Below are 15,838 nucleotides of genomic sequence, written 5' to 3' on the forward strand. Positions count from 1 at the left end.
TAGCTCTTAGTAATATAGTGATATAACCGACATAATTTTCCCTGTTAAATCACGTAGTTTTTTAGTGCTATAATTGCTATAACAGCAGTTTGGAACCGTATCTCTTTAAGAGTGTTTGTGCGAACATTATTACAGCTTAAAGTTATTTTTAAGTATATCAGGTATAAGATACCTCTCTCTATAACCTTTAATGGTTTATCGTGATACATTGTTGTTTAAAGTTGAATACCACATCAAATATAGCCTTAATAGGCCCGAAAGCTCTAAACTACGACATAAGTGTTAATAATCATTTACGCCATTTTGTTTACAAACAAACACAAAAATGCTTGAAATATCTAGTAATAAAGCAGCAATTGTTTATTTATTTATTTTTATTTATTTATTTAATCTTTATTGCACAAAAGAAAATACAATCGTACAAAAGGCGGACTTAATGCTATGAGGCATTCTCTACCAGTCAACCTTCGGGCAAAGCAGATAATTTGTAGGCGGTGCAACATAGTGATTACATATATACAAGTATAGTTAAATAATGGATAGGCATAGACATACATACATATATCTGTATATATAATATTCATACAAATACATACAATATACATACATACAAATACATAAGATATCAGATGAAACTTTCAAAACAGAAACACTAAGAATTCGTCGTTCTGCCAGCAAAGTACTCACGTAAGGATTTTTTAAATGCAAATCTATTCGGACACTGTCTAATTTGAACAGGGAGACTATTCCAAAGGCGAGCTGCCTGAATAGAGAAAGAATAAGACATGAAACCTGTTCGGTGAGATGGTATGGACAAAGAAAGGTTGCCAGTAGAGCGAAGTTGACGGACACGAGAAACACTATAGTAGTTGAAGAAAGATATGAGATATTCGGGAGATTGGGGATCATTAATAACAGAAAAGAGAGTGCAAAACACGTATAGGAAACCAGCCGAGTTTAGAGCGGAAAGAGGAGACATGGTCGTATTTACGAAGACAGAAAATGAAACGAATGCAGTTATTTAGTAAACGATTTAACTTGTTCTCTTCATTTAAGTCTGGATAACACACACTTACGAAAGCTATCAAGGGGCCTCGATTGCTGCTGACTACGAGCCTGACGAGAGCGAGAGACGATTAACCTTCGAACAATGAACTCAATCGCAGTCACCATCCCTACTTACACTAATATTTATCTATATCTTCCCTAAACTGGGCACGATGCTGGTATTCGGTCTGGTTCTTCAACTCCCGTCAACTCCTATCCTCGACTGCAACAGCCCCACACTCCTCACCTGTATTATTGGCTCACCGGTGTCTCGGGCAGGAGGGTCAGTTGAGCATGCCGGGGCGGCAGATGAAGGGAGGTGTATACGAGTAGGCCCGAATACACGTCCTGCCTCGGAACAGGTTTGTCTGGAAGGAGGTCGTTAGCGTACCGTAGCATACGCCTCTAACCGACGGCCTGGATCGTACCAGCACGTGCATTTGAGCAAGCTCGACGAGCCTCTCCGTCTCTCCCTCCCTTGTGTGACCAACGCTTCTGCGTCCTTGCAGCAGAACTGCTGGCTGGTGTAGTCACTAAACGGAAACGGAAACGGTTTAAGTCTGTTAAGGATCACTCGTGCGTCTCTCTATCTGTCTGTCTGTCTGTCCGTCTGTCACAGCCTATTTTCTCCGATACTACTGGACCAATTAAGTTTAAATTTGGTATACAATGTCAGTTTGTGACCCAAAGACGGACATGTGACAAAAATAAATGAATTTTAAACATGGGGGCCACTTTTGGGGGTAAATGAGAAAATAAAAAAATAAAGTTTTTAAAACTATATCGTGTTACATATCAAATGAAAGAGCTCATTGTGAGAATCTCAAATATATATTTTTTTATAATTTTATGATAAACAGTTTAGAAGTTATGCAAGAAAATAGGCAAACAATAACCGTCTCCCCACCCCCCACCCATTATCTCCGAAACTACTGGGTATAAAATTTTGAAAAAAATAAATACAATCGTTTTTTACCTATAGATGACAGGAAAACCTATTAGAAATGTACAGTCAAGCGTGAGTCGGACTTAATTACTTAGTTTTTGATCCGACCCCTACGTTACATTTTTTTTACATTTCACTCAAGTTTCACATATTTAAAAAATACATTGTTTAAATTGTGTAATGTACGGAACCCTTGGAACGCGAGTCCGACTCCCAATTGGCCGGTTTTTTATTCCAATATGTAAAAGATGTTTATTAAGAAACAAACCTAAAAATTATTTGTTAACGTATTATTGAGCCAACCTAGGCTAGGTACCTAATTTTTGTTTCTGCCTATCAATCGAAACAGCTTTAAAACTATACACATTTAATTACACGAATTCAATATTTATAAAGAACCGTATCTGGAAGAATGAAAGTTCTGTTTTCTTTTTTTGTCAATGTTCCTGAAAGTTTTGTGTATAACAAGAACTTTGGGATGAGGCCGAGCCAAATTAAGACCAACCAAGTTAGGTATGCCTCTTGATCTAATTTGGCGACTATCTTGATCCGGGTCACCGACGAGGCCCACTCGACGCTAACATACTTACTCGCAACCTAAAATAACCATGTAACTGTGTGAATTTATTTAAAAAAAAAGCTTAAAAAGAGATATAACGACTTTTATGCGAAAGTAGTCCCGGGCTATTAAATAATTATTTTATGGGCACATTGACAATTTGAGGCGTGGATATTGTTTTATAATCAAGCGATTCAGTAAAATTAATCCAATCTCATCCAAGTCCCCGGCAAGCTCGGCCGAATTGCACCTTCCAATACAAACGTAGTTCCGCTCTCATTTTAAAACTACATGTTGGATTGTAATGAAACTTTTTACATACAATGACGAGGTATATCTAGGTCTGAAATTAATTTATATAGCTCCAGTTTATAAAACAAACCAAGTAGAGCAAAAACAAGTCTTGTATTAAAAACTTAAATTCGCTGTATTTTTTTAACTATGGTATCTGAAGCTACATAAACTAATTACAGACATACATAGATTTACCTTATTCTATTGTAAGTACAAAGTTTCAGAGCAATCTAGCTAGTCGTTTTAAAATGAGAGCGGAACTAAGTACGTTTGTATGGAAAACCGAGCTTGCCGGAGACCCTTAAAACTTCGAATAGCTCACGATTTGGGTGGAGTATTTATTTAACGAAAGATCACTGTTTACGTAATGACTGCCACCTAAAATTTTGAAATATGAGAAAGATGCATATCGCTTCCGCAGGCACTTCAGCTTCCAAGTGGTTCGATAAGATGTTGCAGCGGGAACCACCGTTACGGAATAAATACTTGTCTATAAATACCGTTTGGAAAAGACAGAAATATCAAATGAAAAACCTCATTACTTTCACAGATGCAGCAGCTCGCCCCGTTTAGTGATACTGGAACTATAAACACATACGCGTTATGAAATTTTAATGAGAATCGAAGAAATGACAACAATAAACCTTTAGATAATAATAGTTTCGCTTAATAGTTATTTCAATTAAACTTATGATAAGATGCAATAATAACAATTGTGATTTAAATTAAACCTACGTACTATACCAAAAATGCGTCCAAATATTTCGAATTAGCATATTTAATTAAGTAGCATATACTCGACCAAGTCGAATCCTGGTGAGGCGAGGTCCACCTGTGCTCAGCGGAGCTGTCACAGGAGCACCAAAGACTGTTAGTACGCGGGTTGTGATGGGATTTTAGCTCTGATCATATCGTATAGGGCAGTAGTTAAGAGACATGGTAAAAATGTGCACGGTGTCCCCGGAAGAGTTAGTGCCGCGGGCCTGATGCGCGACCGCCGCGCTGTATAAATGAGTAGGGCCGGGTGCGAGCGGTAATGGTGTGACGGCACGATGGCAGCGGTCGCAGGGCTGTACGGCCTGGGCGACGACCAGCGCGCCCGGCACCGCCGCGGCCAGGCCAACGCCGAGCGCTCCGAGTCCAGAGACGACAACACCGAGGCGTGAGTACACCACACCACACTACACCACACAAACGAACATATTCGTACCTACACAGACCTACTACATGTATTAAACGACGAAATAATGATAATAAACAATTGACCGTAGTTTAAGAATGAAAGGTAGGGGTAAATGTCTTTTCATCACACTTGCTCGAAAAAGATCTTATTTCATGAAGGTGTCCTGAAGGCCAAAAGCCTACCTATATATTGTTCCCGCGGGAGTAATATATTGTTAAAAAAAACTATAACTCACGAGTGAGTTATAGCAGTTTTTAGGGTTCCGTACCTCAAAAGGAAAAAACGGAACCCTTATAGGATCACTCGTGCGTCCGTCTGTCTGTCTGTCCGTCTGTCACACCCTTTTTTCTCCGAAACTACTGGACCAATTAAAGTTTGTGACCCAAAGATGGACATGTAACGTAAACAAATAAATTTTACCCACGGGGGCCACTTTTGGGGGGTAAATGAGAAAATTAAAAAATAAAGTTTGTCAAACTATATCGTGTTACATATCAAATGAAAGAGCTCATTGTGAGAATCTCAATTTTATTTTTTTATAATTGTAAGGTAAATAGTTTAGAAGTTATTCAAGAAAATAGGCATAAAATGACCATTCCCCCCTTTATCTCCGAAACTACTGGGTCAAAAATTTTGAAAAAAATACACAAAATAGATCTTTACCTATAGATCACCGGAAAACCTATTAGAAATGTGCAGTCAAGCGTGAGTCGGACTTAATTACTTAGTTTTTGATCCGACCGCTACGGGTTTTTTAGACATTTCACATAAAAAATACACTGTTTAAATTGTGTTATGTACTTCTTTTTTTTATTATGTCACCAATTCATATGAACCAAGTAGGTATAAATAAGTTTTACACACCAGAGGAGCCACTTATGCGTTGCCCACTTTTGAGAACCCTAAATACCTGCTTCTTGAAGAACCCCATGTCATAGCGCAAGGGAAACACCTCAGAAGGTAGCTCATTCCACAACTTGCACGTTCTGGGCAAAAACGAGCGAGATGCTCGCTTGTTTTTGGTTTGCCACGTGTCAAGAAAGTGAGGATGAGCTTTGTTTCATTGGCGGGAGGTGCGGTGGTAAAAACGTGACGGTGGCACCAGATCAAAAAGTTCTTCAGAACATTCCCCATTGTACAGACGGTAGAACACGCACAGAGAGCCAACGTCCCTCCGAAGGCTAAGAGGTTCCAAACCGACTGTGAGATCCCCAATAATACGAACTGCCCGACGTTGGATGGAGTCAAGTGGAAGAAGTTGGTATTTCGGTGCTCCAGACCAGAGATGAGAACAGGACTCCATATGTGGTCGAACCTGCGCTTTGTATAACGAAAGCAGGTGACCTGGTGTGAAGTACTGTATCGCTCTATTCAGCACCCCAAGCTTCTTAGAGGCCAATTTGGCTTTGAGTTCCAACTGTTCCAAGTGACCCCGAAACTGGACTTCGTTCGTAATGCCGACACCGAGTATCCCGATACTCTTGGATATGGCAAGGGGAATGTTCTGGAACTTAGGCGCTAAGACAAATGGAGTTTTCTAGCGGAAAACGCGCAAACTTGTGTCTTACTGGGGTTAAAGTGGACGAGATTACGTTTACCCCACTCAGATACCTGCTCAAGAGAGGCCTCGATTTCGGACACAAGTTGCATTCTACATTCCAACACCTGCTCACGAGGGGCATTTGCACGACCTGTGTAGAAGCTATCACCTGTGCTGTCATCCGCATAACAATGTATATTGCTAGTCAATAGCATATCATTGATATGAAGGATGAACAGAGTAGGTGACAGTACAGATCCTTGGGGTACGCCGGCGTTAATGGGCCGGTGATCTGAGCATTGCCCGTCGATAACGACTGCAATGCTACGCCCAGATAGAAAGCTGGCGACCCATGTGCATAGTCCCTCAGGGAGCCCGTACGAAGGAAGCTTGGAGAGAAGCGCTTTGTGCCAAACCCTATCGAAAGCCTTTGCGATGTCTAGGCTAACTGCCAGAGCTTCTCCCTTGCTCTCAATAGCGGTGGCCCAACGATGAGTGAGATATATCAGAAGATCACCAGCGCCGCGACCATGCCGGAAGCCTTATTGCCGGTCACTTATAAGCTGGTGGTCCTCGAGGTATGCTAGGAGCTGGTTGTTAACCACACGCTCCATCACCTTGGAGAGAAGAGAGGTAATCGCAATCGGCCGGTAGTTGGAAGGGTTTGTGCGATCACCCTTTTTAGGGATTGGATGGACCCAAGCAGTTTTCCAGGATGACGGGCATTTACCTGAGCAGTATGAAAGCGAGAATAGGCGCGTTAAAACCGGAGCTAGCTCTGGAGCGCACGTTCTAAGCACAATAGCGGGTCCATCAGGCCCATTAGACTTATTGACGTCAAGAGCAAAAAATGCACGCCTTACTACGCTTTGAGTGAAGCGGACCTCGGGCATGGAGTGTTCACAGCGCGGGATGGTGGGTGGCGTGCTGCCCCCGTCGTCAAGTGTCGAATTTGACGCAAAAAGAGAACACAAAAGATCCGCTTTCTTTTTTGCAGATTGAGCCAGTGATTCGTCAGGTTTGTGCAGAGAAGGAAGGGAGACCTTACAGAAGTTCCCCTGTACAGCTTTTGCGAGAGACCAGAAATTACGAGTCCCAGCGGGCTGATTTACCAGTCTCTCGCCAATTCTGTAAGTGTGTTGGAACTTTGCTGCAGCAATACGCTTCTTGCAGGATCTGGACGCAGCATTATATCGCTTCTTCAATACGGAAGTATTCGGATCGTTGACTCTACGGGCGGCTACCCAAGCCTGGTAGGCCTCGCACTTAGACTTGTGAGCTTTAGCGCAAGCCTTACCGAACCAAGGCTGAGATCGACCACCGACACGAACCAGGGAGCTCGGAATAAAGCATTCCATACCCTCAAGAATTGTGTCGGCTACCAGTTCCGCGTAGGACGCGTAAAACTCCCGCAACCCATCCCAGTCTGCTGACCTATAGTGCCACACACGTCTGGACCCAAGGGGTCGAGTATGCCCTGTCCGGTCCGTTAATGCGGTACTACGAACCAGGCAATGTCTGACGAACCCAAGGGAGCGAGACGGGAGACCTGGAGATGTTCAGGATGTGATGTCATCAGCAAGTCCAATAGGGCGGGAGTATGACCTTCGATGTCTGGGATTCTAGTAGGACCATCGACTAGTTGGGAGAGGTCGTACGCTGCAGCAAGGTCGAGAACAGCTCTCCCGGCACAGTCAGTGCGCACAGATCCCAACCACTCAGTGTGGTGTGCGTTAAAGTCGCCGAGAATTATTAACTGCCAAGGGAAGCCGCTCGAGAACTTCGTTGAGTCCCGATTGTACGCGCTCCAAGTACCAAATTTCAACTGAATCTGTTCAGCGGTTTAAGCGTGAAGATGACTTAAAAAAGTTTTTTGTTTAAAGTTTATATGTTTTTACTTCGGAAAGGTGTCAATGTTGATACCATAAATGAATTCAGCACCCCTGATTTATACGAAAACGTTACCAAACCCGGCCTAGCAGCTTCTCTGATGTAGATAATCAAGATAAAAATGAGAGCCCTAAATAAACCTTCAAGGGCGGATATCTTAAAAACTATACAAGATATCGAAAATCTTAACTTAATAAACCTTATAACAAATTAAATCACTTTTCATTTTGTATAAGTGGCCATGTCGTTCAGACGCATAGTTTCCGAGATATAAATGAAAAACCAAAAAATAGAACCTTCAAACTCCACTCTCCCCCCCAGCACCAGGGTTACGGCCGGGGACTTTTGATATGTTCACCTCCTAACTAGTCCAAACAAAGCTACGAAGTCAAAAATTGTGTTCCTAGCATTTCTCTCTATACCTTCTTATTGCTTGGCCTAATAGAGATGAAAAAGAGTGAAGGTTACGTCTATGACGAATAACTACAACTTTCTGCATTATAAATTTTATTGTACTACGTATAATAAAATTAATATTGCGGAAAGCAGCCGGGCTGAGGGTTGAGTCGCCCGGCGCCCGGCGCGGCGGGCGGTTACGCAAGCCGCCCGCCGGGGCCAAGTGTGGCTTCAACCAAGGTCAGCCAGAGACGACCTACTATTTAATCATACTCCTACACTTACACACTAATTATATAATAATAATATTTTGTAATACAAGCCCATGCAATATGATCCAATTAGATTAAGCCAGTCAAATAATTACCTCAAGGTTTTAAAACTTTTAAAGGAGATTGCCGTTCCATGTATAGAAGGCAGGCCACATTTGAACATTGAACACGCATTAGCCCTACTATAATATGAGGACAATAATGAGCAGGCATGGTAAACTGCGAGCGAAATCCATTAAAGTACTAGGGTTTTCATACGTCTAACTGGTTGTCATACGTCATTTCAATGGATTTCGCTCGCAGTTTACGATGCCTGTAAATGAGCCATCATGTGTAACTAAGTTTTTTTTTTATTTATCATGGGAAAACGTAGGTAAATAATTGAGATTAATTCCGTGACTTTGGGGTTATCTTTTGAAGTACCTACTATTATTCTTCAAAACCAGAGAGACTGAAGTCCTGCGGACGTCCACGTTAAGCTCGTCACAAAGGGAGCGATAATATATCGACAGATACCCGTAAGATACCGACAGATACCGTAAGATATCTTAGTATCGCTAAGCACCATAGACGCCAACGATACCTAAATATATATCGCTCTCTGTCTAGCACCTACATTATGAGAGAGACGAAATATACCAAAATATATCGTTCTATACTGAGCTATAACATCTTAGCATCTTGCGATAAGATATCGTAAGATACCAAAATATATATTATAGCTTCATTTGTGGTGTGGACTCTGTCAAACAGTACGTAAAAGATATCGTAAGCTGCCGTATCTTACGGTATCTGCCGATATGTTATCGCTCAGTCTGTGATGGGCTTTGAACTGTTTAATGAAATCTGGGGGCACGGCCGTGCCCCCGCCAAGACGAGACAAGGGGCAAAAGGCAGTGCCTATGTTTTTTCGGCACGTTTCTTCGTATTTTCGAATCCACTTGGATAGTGCTAGAGAGCTGAAATTTTTAGTTGTTATGTAGTTAGTAGAGTTATCAAATACACCAAGTTTTATTATGCTACCTAGATTTTATAGATACCTTAATTTTCACTGTCCGACCCATATGAAATTCGTGTTTTAGAAAATACAGACTACTTCCTGAAGTCTTAGATGAAGGCTGAAATTTGGCATGTAGAGATGGATCTGTATGCAAACACCCTGCAACCCCTTTAAATGGGGGTACCTAAAAATACCTATAAACCTGAAAGCATTATTGGTTCCTGAAGACCTAGAATCGTAAAATTTTGTGTGGTAACAGTGATTGGAATGCTAATAATAATAAAAACAATAAAAAAAAAGTTTTCTAAGTACAGATTTGAACCAGGTTCACGTAAACCAGCCAAGTAGCGCCCTCTATATTGGCACTGTTTATTGTCGTAAACTTTTCAAAACCTTACAACTTTAAAAACAAGCGCTGGTGGCCTAGCGATAAGGGTGACTTTCCGGGGCTCGCGATTTCAATGAGGTTTTTGAAACTAATGTACAAAACTTTTGTATGAGTTAATTTAAACACATTTTATAACAAAATATATAGCAGTATAATAGCACAAGAAAAACACACACTCGAAAGACAACAACCACGTCAATCATATATCAATGTCATATGCCATCGGCCAGGATTACAGTAAGAAGGTTTATACTACTATACATAAATTAAACCTCTAACACGCCCTCTTAATCTTGGACGACTTCTATCAAGTCCTGAACAAAAGACTCATGTTTACAATATGGCAATGCCTTGGTAAGTATATCAGCAGTCATCTGCTCAGTAGGCATATAAATTAACTCAATGACGTTATTATCAATAGTCTCGCGAATATAGTGATATCTAATGTCCACATGTTTAGATCGTTTGTGGAATACTGGATTAGTGGCCAGCTTAGCAGCAGACTGGTTATCACTATACAAAGTAACAGTATTACTACAACCTGTCAACTCAGCAAGAACCGCACGGACGTATACCGCTTCTTTAGCAGCTTCAGACAAAGCTATATATTCCGCCTCGGTAGACGACTGTGCGATACAAGATTGCTTGTAACAACCCCAGGAAATGACATTCCTACCTAGCTTAAATATATACCCCGTGTAAGATTTACGATCCGTCCCGTTAGCCCAATCAGCGTCAGTAAATCCGAAAACACGAAATTTATCATTAACATCACTTTTCCTGTACACAAGACCTAAATTCATTGTGCCTTTCAAGTAACGCAATACACGTTTGGCCGCAGCAAAATGTTCAGCTGTGAAACGGTTATTAAACTGACTAAGAAAACTGGCAGCAAATGAAATGTCAGGTCTAGTGGTCACAGACAAGTACATCAGGCAACCTATTAACTCCTGATATGGTAGATTACTATTGTGGGTAACACTATCAGAAAACTTCAGACCTAAGTCTAAGGGCGTCCTTGCGACTTTACAGTCTTTCATACCGAAACGTTCGAGCATCTTTTCGATATAATTTTTCTGACTCAGCTTCAACTCACTACTAGTGCGATCTACTTTAATGCCTAGCATATGTTTAACTTCACCTAAATCTTTTATAGTGAAGTGAGACTTCAGTGACGTTTTCAGCTTATTTGCAAGCTCGTCACAATCGTAAAAGACGAAAAAATCATCTACATAAAGTGCGATAATAATGGTTCGCTTACCCACACGGCGACTGAAGATACAGCTCTCGTACTTGCTCTGCGTGAACTTCTCTGCGAGTAAAACTTCCTTTACCTTATCGTACCAGGCGCGGGACGCCTGCTTTAACCCATACACAGCTTTCTTGAGTTTATAGACTTTATGCTCATTGCCTTGTTTGATGAATCCTTCTGGCTGTGACATATAAATCTCTTCACTCAAATTGCCATTCAGCAAGGCAGTTTTTACGTCAAGGTGATCAATCTTCAGATCTAACTCGACCGCAAGAGACAGCAACATTCTCAACGAACTATGTCGAACAACAGGAGAGTACGTATCCATATAGTCGATTCCGAACTTCTGGGTAAATCCTTTCGCAACCAATCGTGCTCTATAAGATGCTATTTTTCCATTAGCGTCGCGTTTTATTTTGAATAGCCACCGGTTCTTCACAATATTTTTGCACGCCGGTCTATCAACAAGCTCCCAAGCCTCATGCTTATTAAATGAATCGATTTCATCCTGCATAGCTTGTCGCCACAGCTTGCTATCACTCGAATGTAAAGCCTCCCTAACAGTTGTCGGCTCACATGCCTCTACCTCGAGTGCTGACGCAACAGTGCATCTCTGTAATCTCGGCCGTAAATTATAGGCTGGTCCGTCACCATGCGGTTCCCGTGAAGTACCGCCTGTATCAGTAGATGAACTCGGCATCTGCGCGTCGCCTCAATCCAAACTTCAGGTTCTTCCGGCCTCTCCGCCTCAACCTGAACCTCTACATTTGGTAGCGATGGCATCTCCGCCTCAAGCTCAACCACAGGCTGATCTTCCATACGAGTCTCTTCAACGGTAGCTCCGTCGTCACTTGTAGAGAAGACTATCTCCATGGACCGTTTACTGGTGGAATCTGGAAAAATTGTTTCATTAAAAACAACATCTCGACTACGAAAAACTTCATTTTTCGCCAAATCGTACAGCCTATATCCATTATTCTCATAGCCAAGAAAGGTACAACGCTTGCTTTTGGGTTCAAGCTTATTCCGCTTCACTTTATCAACATGAGCATAAGCTTCGCAGCCGAAGACACGTAAGTGTTTCAAGCTTATCTTCCTCCCTGTCCAGGCCTCCTCAGGAGTCTTCCCCGAGAGCCTTTTTGAAGGAGACACGTTTATTAAATACGCTGCCGTGCGAGCAGCTTCAGCCCAAAATTTGTGATCTAGTTTTGACGTGTACAACAGACATCTTACTTTCTCCAGAAGGGTACGATTGAGTCTCTCGCTGGCTCCATTCATTTGGGGACTATACGGCACTGTCACCTGGTGAACTATCCCCTTACCTTTAAAGAAATTATCAAGTTCTCTGTTCACATACTCGGTCCCGTTGTCAGATCTCAGGGCTTTCACTTTATCACCAGTTTGGGTTTCAACTAGAGTAATAAAGTCTTTCATGTATTGACTCACCTCGCTTTTATGCTTCAGGAAATACACGAACACCTTTCTCGTATGATCATCCAAGAATGTCAAGATGTACCTCTTGCCTCCAAGCGAATTTACCGGCAACGGGCCACACAAATCCGTGTGGATTAAATCCAACCGATTTGCAGCCACAGACTTCTCAGGATTGCTGACAAAAGGAAATCGCGCTTGCTTTCCTTTCAAACAAACCTCACATGCAACATCTTTTTACCTTTAGGCAGAGGACAGGTAAGTTTATATCTCCCAGTCTCTGTTGTAGCTCTGCTGCTATTTTACCTTTAGGCAGAGGACAGGTAGGTATATATCTCCCAGTCTCTGTTGTAGCTCTGCTGCTATTTTTCTGTCGGATTTCTTCGTTTAACTTAAGAGAAACAAACCGTTGTGACAAACAAGTTAGGTATTCTGAAAAAATGCAATCATTTTGTTATTTAAAAATTACACTAATAGAATAAATCAAAAAAAAAATAAGCAACTAATATAATAAAGCGATACCACACATACTTAACTAACACACAAAAAACATTCTATTCAGTTTGTATAAATCTGTGCCTCCGGTGTAAAAGGGTTTAAGTCGAGTTTGTCCAAATTACAAATTTTGCCAGTAACAGGTTTATTTTATAGAACTACATCTTTTGTGTTGACACTTACAGCCCTACAAATTCTAATTGCTGAGATATCGATTGTGTGAAAGGGTTAAAATTTGCCAAAAATCTTTACTATTATGTTCAAAACGATTTATTTTCATATAGTTTAAAAAATCGGTACTTAAGAATCGTGTTACGAACGATGGTTAAAGTAAAGTTTAATCTTAGTGAATAAACTACATTTCAAGTAACATTCGGTCTAAAGAAATCAAAATTCACTTAGATCTATTTCAACTACCGGGTCTAGTTCGTGAATGACGGTAAAACTTAAGTTTTTTTTTTATTCACAAACAATTTTTAGGATGTCATGATGTGTAAAGATGTATAAATTCATTTACTTTGATCGTTTTTCACAATCTAGTTTAGCTAAATTGAGTTAACGATTATGGTTAATGTTTACATAGATTCCTTTTCATATTTAATTATTTAGTTGGTCAATGTGAAATAAAGTAAATTTTGCCCACTTTTACAATGTTATTCCATTCATATTCTACGTTCACATTGAGAAATGTAGTGTTATCATAAAATTAAAAAAAATTGTTCGATGTTGTGCAAAACTAATTCAAAACGGTGGAAGTCAATAGGATTCGCGGGCTGCAGAAGAGGGGTCGGCGGCGCGTACGCCGCTCGACTCCCAAAACTCCCGAGAGTCCCGCTCGTGTCATCATGACTTTTATAACTTCAGTGTGCTATAGAAAACTAAATTCAGTGCGAGAAAAGTAAACGAAAAAAAAGGAAAAGTTCTTTTGAATAAGTAGAGGTAAGTTAATTCAAATATCAAACAAAGTCCTGTAGAAGGAAATACAACTGGAATGAGACTGATTATGAAATAATTGGGAAACATAACAAAAAAGGAAAACAAAGATGGGGAAGAAAAACCAACAAGTACAACTGCCCTGTTGTACTGAACCATTAGAAATTTCAGCAGAAAAATTAAAGATACCTATTCACTCTTTAATTACATTTATATTATTATTTTTGGTTTGGTTTTTTTACCATCATTCTAAAAAATTACTATATTGAATTCCCGAAATGGGTTCTTTACACAATACAAAATTTAAAAAAGATCTTAGCAACACTAGAGAAAGTGCAGTTTAACCTTTTCACACATTCATTATTTTTGTAAAAAGGGATATAAGCTTTTTTTGAAAGCCAATATTTCTGTTACTTTCACAAAAGCCAGGTCAATTTAAATGAAAATTTATTATTCATCACCTAAACTATCTAAACTTAAAACAAAAACCTAATTTTTTTTAAAGGAATCCAGAGAAAACACGGTTTGAAACGTTTATCGGCCATACTGAAAAATGGCACTTTTTGAGTTTAACCCTTTTACACTGGAGGCACAGAAATAGAAAAGCTAATATGAAATAAATTGAAAAATATAGAAAACTTACTTTCTTTTAGGGCCCAAGTCAACTTTGACGAAATGTTATTTTCGCAACGCTCATGCCTCGAAGACAGTTTTCTCTCATTTTAACGTTGTTGATACGCGTAAATATTTTGTCTCCCATAGTGCACTTTTGCTACGAGTTGCTTTTGCAAGAGTACCCCGCGTGAAACTGTCAAGCGACAAAAAATTGTCGCTTTGATATTCGTCCGCGAGCCAGCGGCTTGTCCTAATCGATGTTGAAAATTGTCGCTTTGATATTCGTCCGCGAGCCAGCGGCTTGTCCTAATCGATGTTGAAAATTGTCGCTTTGATATTCGTCCGCGAGCCAGCGGCTTGTCCTAATCGATGTTGAAAATTGCCGCTTTTATATTCGTCCGCAAGCCAGCGGCTTGTCCTAATCGATGTTGAAAATTGTCGCTTTGATATTCGTCCGCGAGCCAGCGGCTTGTCCTAATCGATGTTGAAAATTGTCGCTTTGATATTCGTCCGCGAGCCAGCGGCTTGTCCTAATCGATGTTAAAAATTGTCGCTTTGATATTCGTCCGCGAGCCAGCGGCTTGTCCTAATCGATGTTTTTTTTTATCGTGTTGCGGTAATAAATAAGCTAAAGCAATGTTTGAAGATGGGATGTAAACTGTGTCATCTTGCGGAGAGAATTAGAACTAATGCAGTCTACCGTGAAGTAGCGCCACCTAGCGTCGTTCAGCAAAACTAATAATACTCCCTACGTACATACATCGGATCCAACGCGTGTTCGGCAGATGGCGCTATCGTGCCAAACCTTAATTCTAAAATTAATATTGATATAATCAGAGACAGTTTTACGTAAAATATTATAGCCAAGTTCGTATCAAACGGGTTTATTTCTTCCTTAATACATACATTATACATACACAGTGTTCCTTGGCCGATATCGATATTGCACTTTTTTTTTCTGACTCAGTACCTATTTGCTACGTTACAATAAGGTGTAATTAGATGTAAACATGTTTATGTAATATTAAGTTTTATTTAAACCATATATTAGATGATCAGCCAAGGAACATATTGTCAGGCCATACTCAGTGTAGGGTTCCGGTCCATCAAAATAGTTTTTCTGCAAAAACTCAAGAACCACTTAAGCGCGTCACAGACGGAGCGATAATATACCGACCTACAGATACCGTAAGACACCGACAGGTACCGTAAGATACTGACAGATACCGTAAGATGCCGAAAGATACCGACAGATATCTTAGAGTATAGCTAAGCACACCACACACGATAACGATACCAAAAAATATATCGCTCTCTGTCTAGCACCCACATTGTGAGAGAGACGAAATATACCAAAATATATCGTAATATACCGAGCTATAACATCTTAAGGTAACTTAAGATGCCTTGCTATAAGATATCATAACGCATAAGACACCAAAATATGTATAATTCTATTATAGCTTAGTATGTGGACTCTGTCAAAATAAATAGTACGTAAAAGATATCGTAAGATGCCGTATCTTACGTTATCTGTCAGTATATAAGGTATATTATCGCTCCGTCCGTGACGCGCTTTAACCGATTATGTTCGCTA

General features: G+C 40.4%; 1 protein-coding gene across 6 annotated transcripts in view; it reads left to right on the plus strand.

The window, feature by feature from the left end:
- Positions 1-15,838, plus strand: part of LOC134754261 (potassium voltage-gated channel protein Shaker) — a 403,882-nt gene that overhangs the window by 312,340 nt on the left and 75,704 nt on the right. The window contains exon 1 of one of the 6 annotated variants that reach the window (XM_063690473.1): positions 3,260-4,008. The exons of the other annotated variants lie outside the window; for them this stretch is intronic. Within the exon in view, the coding sequence (XP_063546543.1) occupies positions 3,899-4,008 (110 nt within the window). The 5' untranslated portion in view covers positions 3,260-3,898. Of the gene's footprint in view, positions 1-3,259; positions 4,009-15,838 lie in introns of those variants that run through there. 6 annotated transcript variants of the gene reach the window in all.

The sequence above is a fragment of the Cydia strobilella genome, chromosome Z, assembly GCF_947568885.1.
Source record: "Cydia strobilella chromosome Z, ilCydStro3.1, whole genome shotgun sequence".
Classification (NCBI taxonomy): Eukaryota; Metazoa; Arthropoda; class Insecta; order Lepidoptera; family Tortricidae; genus Cydia; species Cydia strobilella.